The 15447-nt window shown below is 35.4% G+C and overlaps 1 protein-coding gene across 4 annotated transcripts in view; it reads right to left on the bottom strand.

Annotated features, from left to right (window-relative positions):
* The window catches only part of HMCN1 (hemicentin 1), a 520282-nt gene that overhangs the window by 64522 nt on the left and 440313 nt on the right, over nt 1–15447 (bottom strand). For all 4 annotated transcript variants that reach the window (XM_056815653.1, XM_001375804.3, XM_016430009.2 and 1 more), the window contains 4 exons: nt 12981–13194; nt 7494–7628; nt 5665–5855; nt 3360–3441 (listed from right to left, as the gene is read on the bottom strand). In XM_056815653.1, the coding sequence (XP_056671631.1) occupies nt 3360–3441; nt 5665–5855; nt 7494–7628; nt 12981–13194 (622 nt within the window). The remainder of the gene's footprint in view (nt 1–3359; nt 3442–5664; nt 5856–7493; nt 7629–12980; nt 13195–15447) is intronic.

Below are 15447 nucleotides of genomic sequence, written 5' to 3'. Positions count from 1 at the left end.
ATCAGAGAGGGGAAAGACAGAAAAGATTAGAGAGAAGAAACAGATCTTTTCAAACAGAAACCTAAAAAGCAATGGGCTGTTTAAAAGGATTTTTGACTCTTCTGGCAATTTCATTGATTTTACCTGCCTGTCTGGGAGCAGACTCAGCCCAAAGATTCAACTTTAACTTTGGGGAGGAAAATGGGTGGCCCAGCGAACTGGAAGCCAGGCCCAGAGACAGGAGGTCTCTAGTTAAAATCTGGCCTCCAAAGCTTCCCAGCTATGGGGCCCTGGAGGATCCCTTGAACCCCATAGCCTAGCCTTTACTACTCTACCTTCGGACAATAGACATTTAAATGGATAATTAAAAACAAACAAACAAACAAAAAACCCCCAAGGAACTTTGAAGAGACTAAAGGCTACATTCTAAGGCATTTCAGACTCCAATGGTTTATAAAAATCTCTGTATTCTATTGCATTTTTTGTTATGGTTTAACTTTGTGATTTTAAGTTCATATATTACTGGATTCAATATTATTCTGCTTGAACTGAAGGTTGATTGAATTTATTTTGAATGTACTGAGTTTTAAAATTCTGTTGTTTTTCCCCTTTAACTGTGTTGAACAAATATTATTGTGAATAAGCCCATATATGAAAAAACAGCTTTTTTCTATTTTGCTGAGGATAGATGGACTTCAGAACTGGTTATAATTGTATTAACAACCTTTGGAATTTTAATGTGCTAAATACCTCAAATGATTTGATTTTAAGGGTTTTTTTAAATATGATTTTTGGAATTTTTAACAAATATTTTTGCCTGCCCCTACCACGAGGTAAGGCCCATTACAGTAGCTGAAGTGAAATGTATTTTATAACCCCCAACCTTCCCACATGTGAATGGAAGTTGGGCAGTTAATCTCAGGGCATTTGTATCCCTATAAGCCTCCAAGAAAAAGGAGCACCCCTTTATTTATGCTCTTCAGCTCACTATTTTACTTCTACCAGAATGATATATAGATTTCTTGATTATGTTCTAAACCCAAGATGAGTTTTACTTTGTTTAAAAAAAATATGTTTAAATACCAAGGTTGAAAGATTGCTACATTTGTAAAAATTGTGACAAATGTCCATCAATTCATAGGTTTTAAAAATGTCATACAGCAACTTATGTGAAATATGAAAGTGTGTTTGTTTGCTATTGTAATTAATTGAGCTATTGAGAATTTTGGGGATTTTGATATCTACATATTTGTACTACTGTATTTTTAAAGATGAAAAATTGTTAACCTTGTTCAATTCATTTGCCTTCTACTCACAGTGATCATGGCCAGATACAAAGAGGAAATGGATCTCATTTTTTGGTGAGAAAGCCTTGTATTTTATATTTTCTTAACTGACACAAAGTGTCAATGATTATAAGCTATATTTTTGAATTTTTTAAAGCTCTTTTATTAATATATATTTCTTGCATGTGCAATATACTTTTTCAGTTTTTTTATTATTTTTTCTCTCCTTTTTATATTTGAAGCACATGTCACCAGTATTAAGATTTTCTTTAACCTTTTGATTTTCAGTGCTACAAGTTTAAGATACATTTGCTAATGCATGCCCTAAAAAGCTTGTGACTATAAAACTGATGCCACTAATTATTTAAATAAATTATGGGACTTTGCTTAATGATTCTGTCTGATTCCATGACAAGAGATACACACAAGAGCCATTTCATAGGGCCAAAGAAAGGCCAATCTAGGATGGATTGATGCACTTCTAGGCCAATACAAAGGTCTTGAACCTAGTGTGGAGACTCGAGGTTACTATGTTTAACATGTGTTAAGACATAGGCTTTCCTTGTATCTACACTCACTCTGAAGATACTCACAGATGAGTATCCCCAAAACCTTGGCTCCTACTTGGCTTCTATAATCTGGTCCCTTTCTTTTCTGCCTCTCATAGTGTGGTACCTTTCTGTAGTCCTGGCACTGACTGGGTAAATGCATCATTACTTAGATCATTTTGATTGGGCCCTGATTGAAGGACCTGTTATAGATTTATTTTTCTTCTACTTGGAATTTTTACACATAAGACTTTGATAGTCTATATTTTCATCCAGAAATTTTTCTTTTGGATTTTCTGATGTCTTTTTAATATCTCTTGCCAATTGATTCATATACCTCATACCTCAGCCATGCATCCCTAACTGATTCTGAATCTTTCAATCACCCACAACACGGGGGAATGTAAAAAAAATCATTATTTAAATTGCAAAGTTTAAATTCCTTTTGAGAAGAAGTTTAGGTAAAGAAGATGCTACTTCCCTGAATTAAGAAACTGAACTGTTGGAGAAGCCACCATGAAGAAGCCTCCAGACCACAAGTTGCACAAAATTGAACTTTGGGTGTGGGTGATTGAACATTTATTTGTATGTATACTTTTATGCCAAAGGGGACTGCCCCCTAACGGCTTTTTGTCAATGTTGTGTTCAACAATTATTGGTTTTATTCTTTTTTCTCTTATCCTCACACTATTGTAATCTTTTAAGTTTATTATGTTTTTATGATCCTTTTGGGGAAAAATTAATTTTTCCAAAATGATCACACGGAGGAATGTAAAAAATAGACTCGAATACAGGACTACAATCCCCATGAGCCTTTGCTCCACTTCCCCAGAATGCCTTGTAATCTCACCTGGGCCAAGATCGAGAAGGTATTTAAGTATTCAAAGGCTTTTGGGGAGGTCTTGGCTTTTTTTGGACTTCCGTTTTGGAGCAGAGGCGTCTCTTCCATGATGTGAGGTTATTTTGTCTAGGCCTCTGGCCTAGGCACATGTTTCTTACTTGTATATTCTTAATCTTTAACCTTTAATAAACCTCTAAAAAATATAATACTCCTTGCAGAGAGAAACTAATTTCTACCTGCCTCAGTCTCCCCATCTCCCCTAAATTTTAACTGTTACAGTGGTATGCTGCATCCAGTTTTACTTTTTCATATATGGATATATATGAAATTTCATATATATATATATAGTTGGATTGAGAGCCAGGGAATCATCTAGTTGAACCCCCTTATCTTATGAGGAAAATGAGATCTGGTGAAGTGACTTGTCTAAGGCCATGTAATATTATAACCAACTAGCAGAGTCAAGATTTGAACCCATATTTTAGAACACAAATCCAGCTCTCTGCCTGTTACCTAGAACATATGATGCTAAGCACAGAGAACAGGTTTTTAAAAGGATCATTTAGAAGTAATCAAACCTCTTTTTATTTTGTTAATTTAAACACTCTAGTGGCCAAAACCAAAGAAAATGTTTGGCTAAGGAAGCAGGAAATTCTAGGTGGCATTCCTCGATCTGAATGATAAACATTTAATTCTGTGGCTTACTCTGAAGTGTTAAAGTCATGCTTCGCTCCACCACACCAGCATCATTGGTAGCTATACATTTATAGTCACCCGCATCTTCATTCTATGGAGAGAAATGGTTTAATAAAAATTTGAATTCCTATGTCATAACTTTCTCATAACATATTAGTATTTATGAGAGCAAATATTTTAAGAGAAGAAAAGTGCCTTTAATTTAGTCTTGGAAAGTATAAAACTTTCTCAGACCAATCTTTTTTTTTAAACTGTAACATCTCCTCTTATGAAATACATAGTTATTAAACAGAAAAGTAAAACAAATTTCACCTTCTAGAGAATAACATATTACCAGTTAAAGTGGCTACTTTCAATACTACCTTTAAAACATTTTCATCAAATAAAGGGAACATTTTTTACTAAGCACCTGTCATGGGTAGGTGATTCACAGTGAAAGGAAATGATCGGCCAAAAGTCTAGAAAGGTAAATTTAATTAGGTTTAGGAAAGCCTGGAGTAGAGGCTAAGGAAAAAAGGTTTGATCCTAGAGTCCATAGTGGGATACCAAAAGTTTTTGAGAAAATGTGTGACATGAAGATTAATTTGTTAGTGAAAATGGAAGGATCAAGAGAAAGAAAGTAGGAAAACAGAGAATAGGAAGCTATTGAAATTTTCTTAGAGTGGGATGATAAGAGTCTGAGTAGTATATGAATAAAAATCTCAGTAGACTGTTAGTGGAAATAGAAAGGAAGGGATGAGTGTGAAAGATAATTTAAAGGAAAAATTGATAGGATTCAGCAATTGATGGAATATGAGAGGCATGAAAGAGAAAAGAGTCCCAAATAAAACCGAATTTTCAAGCCTTGGAGAAAGATGATACTCAAGAGAATTAGAGAAGTTAAGATGAGGGAGAAAGATAGGATTTCATTTAGACATGATGAGTTTAAGGTGATGGTGGGATGTTTACCTAAAAAGCTCAAGCAGGCTATTTAGAATACAACCCGGGAATTTAAAAGAGAGATTAGGGCTGAAGTTAATTTTAGAAATTACAGAGAGGTTATGGGCATAGATAAAACCTCTGGCAGAGAAGACCAAGACAGAGAACAGCAAAGGTGAACCTTGGGGTAACTGTACATTTTTACATGGAAATGTTTCTGCTAAAGGACTACAAAGTAGAAGATAATTTCAAGAGGAAACGGAGTGATCAGAAATAGCAGGAAAGTCAGAAAATAAGTACTGAGGAAAGAGCATTGAATTTGGTGATCAAGAATATATATATATATATCTTTTTATCAACTATAACTTTAAGATAATTATATCTTCAAAACATCTGAAATACTTTGTGAAGTGAACCAACAAATTACTGAGGTATGTTTAACATAGAATTTGCTAGGAGAATTGGGCCATAGAGCTGATTTTGGGAGTGAAGGAACATAAAGTTGTAATTTTGAGATTCCTTTTTCAAATTCAAATGAATTTATTTTAAAACTCTTTGGATAGCCTAAATGATCAAAATGACCCTGTTGGAAAAAGCTTTGTTACTGGATTCATCCTGCAAGATCACATCAACCCTGAAATTTTCCCCTAGTCAGCATGTCCTGTTCCTAAGGCTCCTCTTTTCCTCTGATGGTCTACAATACAGAGCCAAGAATTTCACCTAGATCCTCCTTTTAAGAAGAGTAGCCCAGGGACCAGAAAGGGAGCACAATGGATAGAAAGTCAGGCCTGGGGATGGGAGGTCCTGGGTTCAAATTTGATCTCAGGCACTGCCTTACTGTGACCCGTGGCAAGTAAATTCCTTAATCCTAATTGCCTAGCCATTACCATTCTTCTACTCTGAGACCAATACTCAGTATCAATTCTAAGATAGAAGGTAAATGTTTAAAAAATAAAAAAGGTCCCCAGGCTACCCTTCTCTTCATTTTCCACCCCACTGTACTTTAGTCTTCATCATCCCCCTGTGCCAGATCCCCTGTCCCACTCTCTCCCTCAGCTCCTTTTTTGGTGTTTTCTTCCTTCATTAAATTATCTTTTGCCTTTTTTTTGTATCCCCAGAGTTCAGGACAGTATCTGGCACACAGTAGGCTTTTCATGAAAGTCTTAACTGAATCTAAAAGCTGTAAACTGATTCCATGATTTTTTATTTGTTTAATGAAATTGAAAAAAATATTTTGAAGTCTTAAATGTTTTTCTTTAACACATCATTGGTTCATGTTTCATAATTTAAAATGAGCATTTCAGAAAAAGTATCCAATTCAATACCAACTTAGTGGGCAGCTGAGATCTGCCCCTCGCCATTTTAATACACGTAAATGAGCATCAGCGTGACTTACAACAGTGCCATAGATGGCCAGGGAACCATTGCTGAGTTGTCGGATCCTGTTGCTTATCTGGACTCCCACTCCACTTCTACTCCACTGTATTGTTGGGGGTGGATCACCTTTAACTTCGCAATTTAGGATCACATTACCTCCCAGGGGCTCAATCCAATTAGAGTGATAGTCCCCTTTGAAAACTGGAGGCTCTGAGAGGAAGATACATGAACATGAGACAAATATCTGAAAGCTAAATGCAAAGGAAAGTAATTCTAGGATTTGACAGTTGTTGATCAAACAATGTAAATAGCTAAAATATCCACTAGGGGAGCCTCCTGAATCATTCAGATTCTGAATAGCTAATAATACAATCAACTAAATAACTGACAAACATCTGTTTTGGTTTTCTGCTTTGTTAAAGAAAAAAAGTTACATAATATAGGTTGTAAGTCATTTGATTGCATAGTGTGTGACTGTTTGAGGTCCAAACTCTTAATCTTGTTTTGTCTCTAAAGCAGACAAATTTGTGATGTGAAAGAGGGTGGGTAAACAAATTGACAATATTATTGTAGGCATTAGACAATACAGTTACAGTTAACTGGAACTTCTAAGCAACTGGCACCTCTTTGAACATGGAAGATGCAAGAATGGACCCAGAATACTCGAGTCATTCAGCTATCTGTCTGAAGTCATTAGGCAAAAGTAAAAAAAAAAAGATTTACATTGAAAGATATATATGTACATTCTAATTATAACCACCAAGATGTAGCCAGGTGGCATAAGGACTAAAGTTCTGGGCTTTGAGTTAGGAGAATCTCCATTTCAATTCAACCTCAGACATTTATTAGTTGTGTGACCCTGGCTAAGTCACTTAACTGCTTTCTGTCTGGCTCAGCTTTCTCATCTGCAAATGGGGATAATAATAGTACCTATATATTAGGATTTTTATGAGGGTCAAATAATAATGAGTAAAGAATTTTGCAAATAAAAAGTGCTATAGAAAGATTAGCTATTATCAATATTGTAAAGAAGGAGTTAGGGAAGCAGATTTGAGTACTATGGCAAGTAGAGAATAAAGGCTTATGAATATTAAGTATACAAGTTTTAACATTCATTCTATTTCCTTCCAAAAACATTTTCAGTAAATGATTCTACTTCTGCATTTTAACATATAGAAAATATAGTACTGATATGAAAAACATCAAGGACCCAGTCTTCCATCTAGATTTAGTTTGTTTGCTATAAGGAATATGGCAAATATACATACACACACACACACACACACATATATATATATATATGTATATGTATATACATATATACATATATATCTATTTAATCATAGCTTTTAAATAACTGATTGCTTCCAGAATTGTTTAACCAATCATCAGACAGTTAATGTTCAATGTTATTAATATTGTTACACAATATGTCAATTCTTTAATGATCTGTGATTTAATTGGTGTGGGTACTCATTCCACTAACAAATCTCAACCATCCTAAATCTTAGTAGAAGGTCTTTGATAATTACTCTGGGCACCATTTTCATCAAGAGAGATCATCCTAGATTCAACAGTGGGCTGTTCACGGTTTTTGAGAAAATGAGCCTCTAAGATGAGATACCTTTCGAAAATTAGGCAAACTAGTCTTTGGACAATAGCCACATGTACTCAAAGCCTTTTCAGCTGGGTAGGATTGTCTAGACTTTGAGGTCGACTGGCACAGGTCTTGAGAACCTACTGCTACTGTGGTCACACCAAGATGACTCATAAGGAGAAAAGCTTGTTAAATAAAAAAAAATATAAAATGCTCATTTTTAATCTATGTAATATGTCCACAGTACTTACCTTTCACATAAACAAATCCAATGGCTTTGACAAAACCAACTTTGTTTTCTGCAGTACATACATAAGTGCCAGAGTCATCCTTGGATACTCTTTCAATAACGAGTTCACTGTGTCCGTTTACGCTGTCAAACTGTGCTGAGGAGAGAAATTAAGAAGTTGAACAAATACATTTGCAAATAGTAGGAATGAATACTTAAACAAATATTTATGAAAACTAAATATATTATAGATCTATGGTTAAATACAAAATAACTTATTTAAGAAAGAACTTTACAAATATCTCATTTGATCCTCGCAACAACTCTTTGAGTTAGATGCTATTACTATTATCTCCATTTTATAAATGAAGAAACCAAGGCAGACCAAGTGAAATGATTTGACCAGGGTCCCACAATTAGTAAGTATCTGAAGTCATAATTGAATTAGGGTTTTTTTTTGCTCCAATTCCAATACTCTACCAAATGGCCCACCTAGTTGTCTCTGTTTATGCAGTGACAGTAAGAGAATGAAAGGAATCTCATCAACAGGCTGAAGATTTTTTACAGATTTCTTCTCTATGCTTTTTAATATTCCCCCTTCCCTGGAGAAATGAAAAAAAAAGTAAAAGCAAGAAGAAGAGAGAGGTTTTTAGATTGAAAACTAATTCTATTTGAGAAATTATTTTTCACTCACAGTATACTTTTTGTACCTTGAATTTCTCTAAAAAATAACTAAATTATATTTCATCAGACTTTGGAGACCTGAAACTTGGAAGCCAGGAAGACTAGGATTTAATCCCTGTCTCTGACATATACTGGCGATATGATCATGGGCAAGAAGTGTTCTGGACAACTTTCCCAAGCCTCTAATTGTAGAAAAGGGGCTAACATGCAATGCTGGAGAGACTTTCCTCATCAATGATATCACAGGTCAAGTCTCTATACCTTTTCTTTGTTTCATTGTTTTATCATTTTATTTTCTTACTAGCAATATTAGCACCAAAAAAGGATACTTCCATATACACAGAAGAATATCAAAAGGAATACATATGAAAACAAGAACCTATTTCATGCCATTTGTTTTTTTAAATAATATATTCAAAATGTTATTTTCCAAACTCTTGTTTCCTTCTCCACTTCTATTTTCTCCTGTTCAGTTTTAAAACTTTCTTTGCTTCTTTCTTTGCTTGTTTTTTGTTTGTTGGTTTCACTATCCCCATCTTGGCCCTAAACTTTCTCAGTTCAAAAACAGGGTGGAAAATACCTTGTTACATAAAAATCAGTATAATTACATAATTCAAATCCACACAGTATCCCTTTCCAAAAAAAGGTCTCTTTTTAAAATCTTCACTTCATTGTGATAGGGATGGATATCATGCTTGAATCATATATTCCCTAGGGATATGGTTGGTTATTGTTTTTCTCAGAATTTTTAAATATTCTAAAGTTCCTTTTCCTTATAGTGTTTTAGTCCTTGTATAAATTGTTTACTTGATTCTGCTCACATCACATTATGTCATCAGGCAATAAACATTTATGAAGCACCTAATACTTGGCAAGTACTGGAAGTGTTGGAGATTCGAAGAAGGATAAACAACAGTCCCTGCTCTCAGGTAGTTCATAGACTAATGGGGTAGATGACATGCAAACAACATGCTATCTAAAGGATAAACTAGAAATAATCAATGCTTTTTTGTTTGGACTTGGATGGATGGAAAATCAGGATGCAGAGATGAGAAGGGAGAACATTCCAGAGAAAGAAATGCCTGGAGGCTGGAGATGGAATGTCTTGTTTAAGGAATAGCAAGGAGTCCAATGTCTTTGGATCCAAGAATACCTGTGTGTGTGTGTGTGTGTGTGTGTGTGTGTGTGTGTGTGTGTGTGTGAAAAGTATTAGAAGACTGAAAAGGTTGTGGTTTGGGGGGGCTACATTATGAAGAGCTTGGAATGCTAAAACAGAGAATTTTATAATATTAATCCTAGAAGTGAGAGGGAGAAATGGAGTTTGTTTAGGGGTGGTGACCTGGTTGGACCTTCCCTTTAGGAAGATTATATTGACAGCTGATTAAAGGATGGTATGGAATGGGGAGAAACTTATGGCAGGGAGACCAAACAACCACTGCAGCAATACTCTAGAAGTATTCTACTACAACAGAAGCGAGGGGCTAACAATCTATACCAGAGTGGTGGCAGAGTTAAAAGAGAGAATGGGGAAATAGGTCAGAGATGTTATGAAGGTAAATGGGCAAACCTTGGCAATGGGTTGGACATGGAGAGGCAAGAGAGGCTGAGGAGTCAAAGATGACACCTGGGTTATAAGCCTGGGTGACTGAGAGAATTGTAGTACCCTCAACAGTAGCAGGGAAGTTTGGAAGGGGGAGGATTTGAAAAAAAAGGTATTGGGTATGTTGAGTTGAAGAGGTCTACAGGATATTCAATACAAGGTGTATATAATAGGTAGCCCAGATGGAAGACTGAAAGTTAGCCCAAGGATTATGATTAGATAGCATGGAGCTATCAGCATGGAGATGATAATTTAATCCATAAGAATTGATGATATCACCAGGTGAAATAGTATATATTGAGAAAGTAAGAGCACCCAAGAAGAGAGCCTTGTGGGACACCTATGTTTTAAGGTGCTTGACTTGGATGAGGATCCAGCAAAGAAGACCGAGATGGAACAATAGTGGGGACAAATGGATCAAGCGATATTTTTTAAAGGACTTTAGAGACAGAGGAATGTTTGCAGCAGAGAAAAAGCCAATAGATGGAAATTTTGAAGATAAGTGAGAGAGTAGAGATGATAAAGGTGGTAATTTTCTTTTTTGGGGGGGGATTGAAAGAAATTTTTATTTCAGTTCATCACATTTTCACTTTAAAAAATGAAGAGGTTTGTTTTTAGATTTGTTGTGTTTTATTTTTACATAACTTTGTAATTTGGGTGGAATCATGAAAATAATTTGCAAAACTTGGCAACATAATTCAAATGGTACACAGGAAACAAATGCATTAGACAAAATAAGGAAAGTGCTCTTAGTTATCAGACCTTTTTTCCTTTTTTTTTTGCAGTATTTGATATTAGAACAAGGTGCATGGATTTTCCAGTTACTTCATTTAAAAAAAAAACAAAACAAAAACTCTTACATTCCATCTTAAAATCAGTACTATGTATTGATTCTAAGGCAGAAGAGACATAAGGGCTAAGCAATGGGGGTTAAGTGACTTGCCCAGGAACACACAGCTTGGAAGTGTCTAAGGGCAAATTTGAACCCAGAACCTCCCGACTCTAGGCTTGGCTGTCTATCCTCCAAGTCAGCTCAGCTGTCCATCAGTTTCATCATATTTAATATTAGACAGTTGGAGCAGATGTCCTCTAAAGCCTATTGTAGCTCTAAATCTATGTTTTAAATGCTGGTGATCTTGAGATCCTGTTGTGGTTGTCATTTTTCAATCATGTCCAACTATTCCTCACCCTATTCGGGGGCTTCTTTTTAAAGACACTGGAGTGAAGGTGGTAATTTTCTAGAGAAAACAGGATAGAATGAGATCACTTGAGCAAGAAGAGGGGTTTGCCTTGGCAAGAAAAAGAGACATCTTATTATGGGAGATGGCTAAAGGAGAGAGTGGCAGAAGGCATATGAGATGAAGATAAGGGGAGAAAAGAAAGTTCAATTATTTGATTATTAATTGAATTGAATTCAGTTGAGAGGGTGGGGAGAGGGGATACTATAGGAGGCTTGAAAGTGGAAGAAAAGGTTTGGAAGAGTCACAATGGGTTAGTGACTTAATTAGGGAGGACTTAATTAGCTACACATTTTCAAAAAATAATTTTTATTATTTTAATTTTATTTTTTCTGGGTTATACCTGTATCATCATACAAAACATATTTCAATATTGTTCATTTTAAGTGAATAATCTTATAAAACCAAACCCCCTAAAGGTGTTCCCAAATAAACAAGTAGCCACACATCTTTATATGTGGCTGAGATGGGACAGAAAAGTGGTCACTGTAAGTAAGTAGACTGAGGAACTGAGTGGTTAGGTATCCTATGCCTGTCCACATACTTGAGGACCTCAAAATACTTTTGTACACATTTCCCTCAAGTCTCTCACTGTAGCAATCCATACTCATTTCAGTCACTAAAGAGATTTTCTGAAAGTAGGGTCAGTCATGTACTCCTCTACTCAATAACTTCTAGTGGCTCCCTATCACTTCCAGGATCAAATACATAATCCTCTGATTAGTGTTCAAAGCCCTTCATAATGTGGTCTCATCTTATCCTTCCAGTATTTTTACATCTTACTTCTGTTCATATACTCTTTGATTTGGTGACACTGGCTTCCTGGCTATTCCACAAACAAGACACACTCCATCACAGTATTTTCTCTGACTGTGTCTCATGTTTGGAATGTTTTCTGTCCTCATCTCTCTCTACTTGATTTTCTGGCTTTCTTCAAGTCTCAGCTAAAATCTCATCTTCTACAAGAAGGATTTCCCAAACCCTCTTAATTTTAAAGTCTATCTTCTTTCAACTCTTTCCCATTTATGCTGTATATAGTTTATTTGTACATATTCGTTTGCTTGTTCTATCTTTCCTTAGCTGCTGAGCTCTTTGAGGGCAGGAATGATATTTTGCCCCCTTTGGAATCCCCAACATTTAGTATATTTTCAGTCACATAGTAGGAACTTTTATGTTTATCTTTTGATTGACTGATATAAAATTTCTGATTTCATTTTTATCTCACAACTGCTCTTTCCCCTAATTTAAATCAGAGACATGAAAGTAGCTCCTGTTTTAATTTTTTAATTAATTTTTTAATTAATTTGGCCGATTTGAAAAGAGAAAGGTTAAGTACTTACCAATTTTATATGACTATTTATTTTATAATATTTAGCACTATCTTTCCCGTGCACTCCCAAAGGATGACACACATATTTATGGGGTAATTATAATGTTTTGTCCTGGGCTAGAAGTAAACACCCCCAGTGCTTAACAAATGCTTGGCACATGTTGTTGTTGTTCAATTGTGTCTGACTCAAGACCTCATGAACCATAATTATCCATGGGGTTTTCTTGGCAAAAATACTGAAGTGTCCAATGAATAATGTTTGAAAATGGCCAAATAAAATAATGTTTAAAAGTAAAAAAAAAGAAAAAAGAAAATAGCTTGTACACACAGGCAACATGTACATCATCTATACATGCATAGATGTACATAAATACACATGTATATCTGTGTGTTGTACATACATGTGTGTATGCAGATAGAAATATATACTATAAATAAACAACAAAACCAAAAAAAATACTGAAGTGGTTTGCCATTTCCTTCTCCAGTGGATTCATTTGTTAGGCAATCAGAAGGTAAGTAGAAAGTATCTGAGGCTGGATTTGAACTCAGGTCTTCCTGATTCCAGTCCCAGAATTCAATCCACTGAACCACCTAGCTGCCTCCTAGACATACAGAGGTTGAACCTGGCAGAGGTTTGAGAAGGATGCTACTTACCTGGGATAATATTGTTGTTAAAGGTCCATGTCAGCCTGGGCAGGGGAAGGCCAGTGGCTCTGCAGCTCAGCCTAAGCTCATCTCCTTTATTTAAAGATATGTCTCCAGGAAGTTCCGTAAAAGTCGGTAGAACATACACGGTCAGGCTCACTGTGTGAGTGTCCTCACCTGCCGCATTGTTAGCGATACAGGTATAGCTGCCAGAATCTTCAGGCTTAAAGAAAAAAAAAGGAGCACAGTATTTCAAGTTCATGACTCTCCTGTAGCATTTATACCCAGTTCCTCAAAGGAGAAGTCATGCTATGAAACAACCTGGATTTCTACAAGTTTATTGATGATCATCTCTTTTGCTCCTGAAAATGACCACTTATTGAAAAAATGATTAAGAAAAATATTGGCTGGAGTATATTATATAGCACTATAAAAATAATTCTTAAAGTAATTCAGTCTTATAAACCTTTTCTCAATACAGCAAATGCCTAAGGATGCCCCCTTATATCTGTGCAAACAATTGGAGAAACTGAAGATTCTGAAGGCTCTTGGCAATCAGTGCATCAGATTTTTATGCTTAGGGTTGAATCATGATACTATGAGAATAAGGAGAATAATATAATAATTATATAAGAATAATTCTTGGAAGGGAAGGACAGCTAATTGCAATGTTGGGATACACAACTAAACAAAGAAGGGTTTTTGCCCCAATTCTCTAGAAGATCTTCCATTTCTTTTCTTATTAAAATTCTAAGGTGGGAATAATAAGCCAAAAATAATTTTAAGTGGTTGAAAGAAAGAATGAAAAATCTATCAGTTTCATCCTACTAACGAGTGAAAAAATAAATGAAATAGAAATATGAGCCCCGTCAAATTGTAAAGGGTATAGCTATAGTCGTCTAAATTTACGAAATATTCTTTGAAGTAGCTTTCTGAGAGAAAACTTAGACCTTAAAGAACAACAGGTTTTCTGAAAGTGAAACATTAAATGAAAAAAAAATCCAATTGTATTGATTACAATCACATCTCCTGCATTTATTGGACTTTTATCAGTCCTCATCCTTTTTAAGTTTTCTGAGGAATCATGTACTTGAATACCCATCTCCCAGATTGTCTTCCAAAGATTTCCATCAATATCATTTGCATGATTATTATCCTTGTCTCACCTTTTAGGCAGTGATGTTCCCAACAGTTTTATCCCCAGCTTTTGCTGATCTTGGCTTACCTCTGAGGACAATTAAAATTTTTAATCAGATGAAAGCCACATCTGCATAATTAGTTTGCTTCTCTCCTGTGATTTACCACTCCATTCCTAAATGCCTCCTAGAAATCTCTGCTTTTATGTCCCAAAGGCATCTCAAACTCAACATACCCAAATCAGAGCTCACTATTTTTTTCCCTTGAACTCAACTCTCCTAATTCTTCTATTTATTTTGAAGGCTCCATCATCCTTCCAGTCACCCAGGTTGATAATTTGGAAGTGATCCATAACTTTTCCCTCTCTCTTACCTCCTCTCTTCTCTAATTAGTTGTCAGTTTGTTTGTTTTATATTTCTACCTCCAAAAAAATATCTCTTGCATCTGTTTCTTCTTCATTCACATTGATATCACCCAGTGTAGATCCTCATTATTTTTTTAAATATGATTATTGCAAGAACCTTCTATTTACTGTCTTTCAATCTAGCCTTTTCCTTCTTTAATCTATCCTTCACACAACTGCCAATGCCACTATCCTGGGTAAGAAACTTCAGTGGATTTCTGTTGCCCCTAGGACAAAAAACAAACTCCCACCTATCTTTCTAGGCTTACTTCATGCTACTCCCTATCATGCATTCTGCATCCTATCCAAACAAATCTCTGTTGTTCACAAACATCATACTATCTACCACTTCAATGGTTTTCTAAGAACATGGACGACACCTTGAAGTCCAACTAGTATAACTCCCTCATCTTACAAATGAGGAAACTGAGACCCAGATAATAAATAAATGAATCACTTGCCCAATGTCCCAAGTCTTTCCACAGGCTTTCTCCCAGTCCTTGAAGCATCTTTCTACTCACTTCTGCCTCTGAGAATTCCTATCCCTCTCCAAGGCTCTGTTCAAAGGTCACTTCCTAAAGTTAGTTTATTCTGATTCCCCTAGAATCAGTGTCCTCTCTCCCACAAATCACTTGTATTTCCTTTCCTGTGTATATATTATTTGTTTCTTTCAACAGAACGTAAATCCCTTGAGAACAAAGGAACTTACATTCTTGTCTTTGTTTTTGAGAATATACTAGACATAAAAGTAGGTACTTAATATTAATTGAATTACAATGTGGGTCATAATTTGATGATTTATTTTCATGAATGTCTTCTCTACTCAATTAAACTATTTCCTAATGGTAAAGTCTATGTCTTATGCCCTTTTTTGGTGCCTAGTAAATATTAAGCATTCTTTAAATACTCATTATTGCTAATAATGGTAAATGTAGT

This window comes from Monodelphis domestica, chromosome 2 (assembly GCF_027887165.1).
Source record: "Monodelphis domestica isolate mMonDom1 chromosome 2, mMonDom1.pri, whole genome shotgun sequence".
NCBI classification, from domain to species: Eukaryota; Metazoa; Chordata; class Mammalia; order Didelphimorphia; family Didelphidae; genus Monodelphis; species Monodelphis domestica.
The sequence above is the reverse complement of the archived record's forward strand: the minus strand, read 5'-3'. Positions and strand labels throughout refer to the sequence as shown.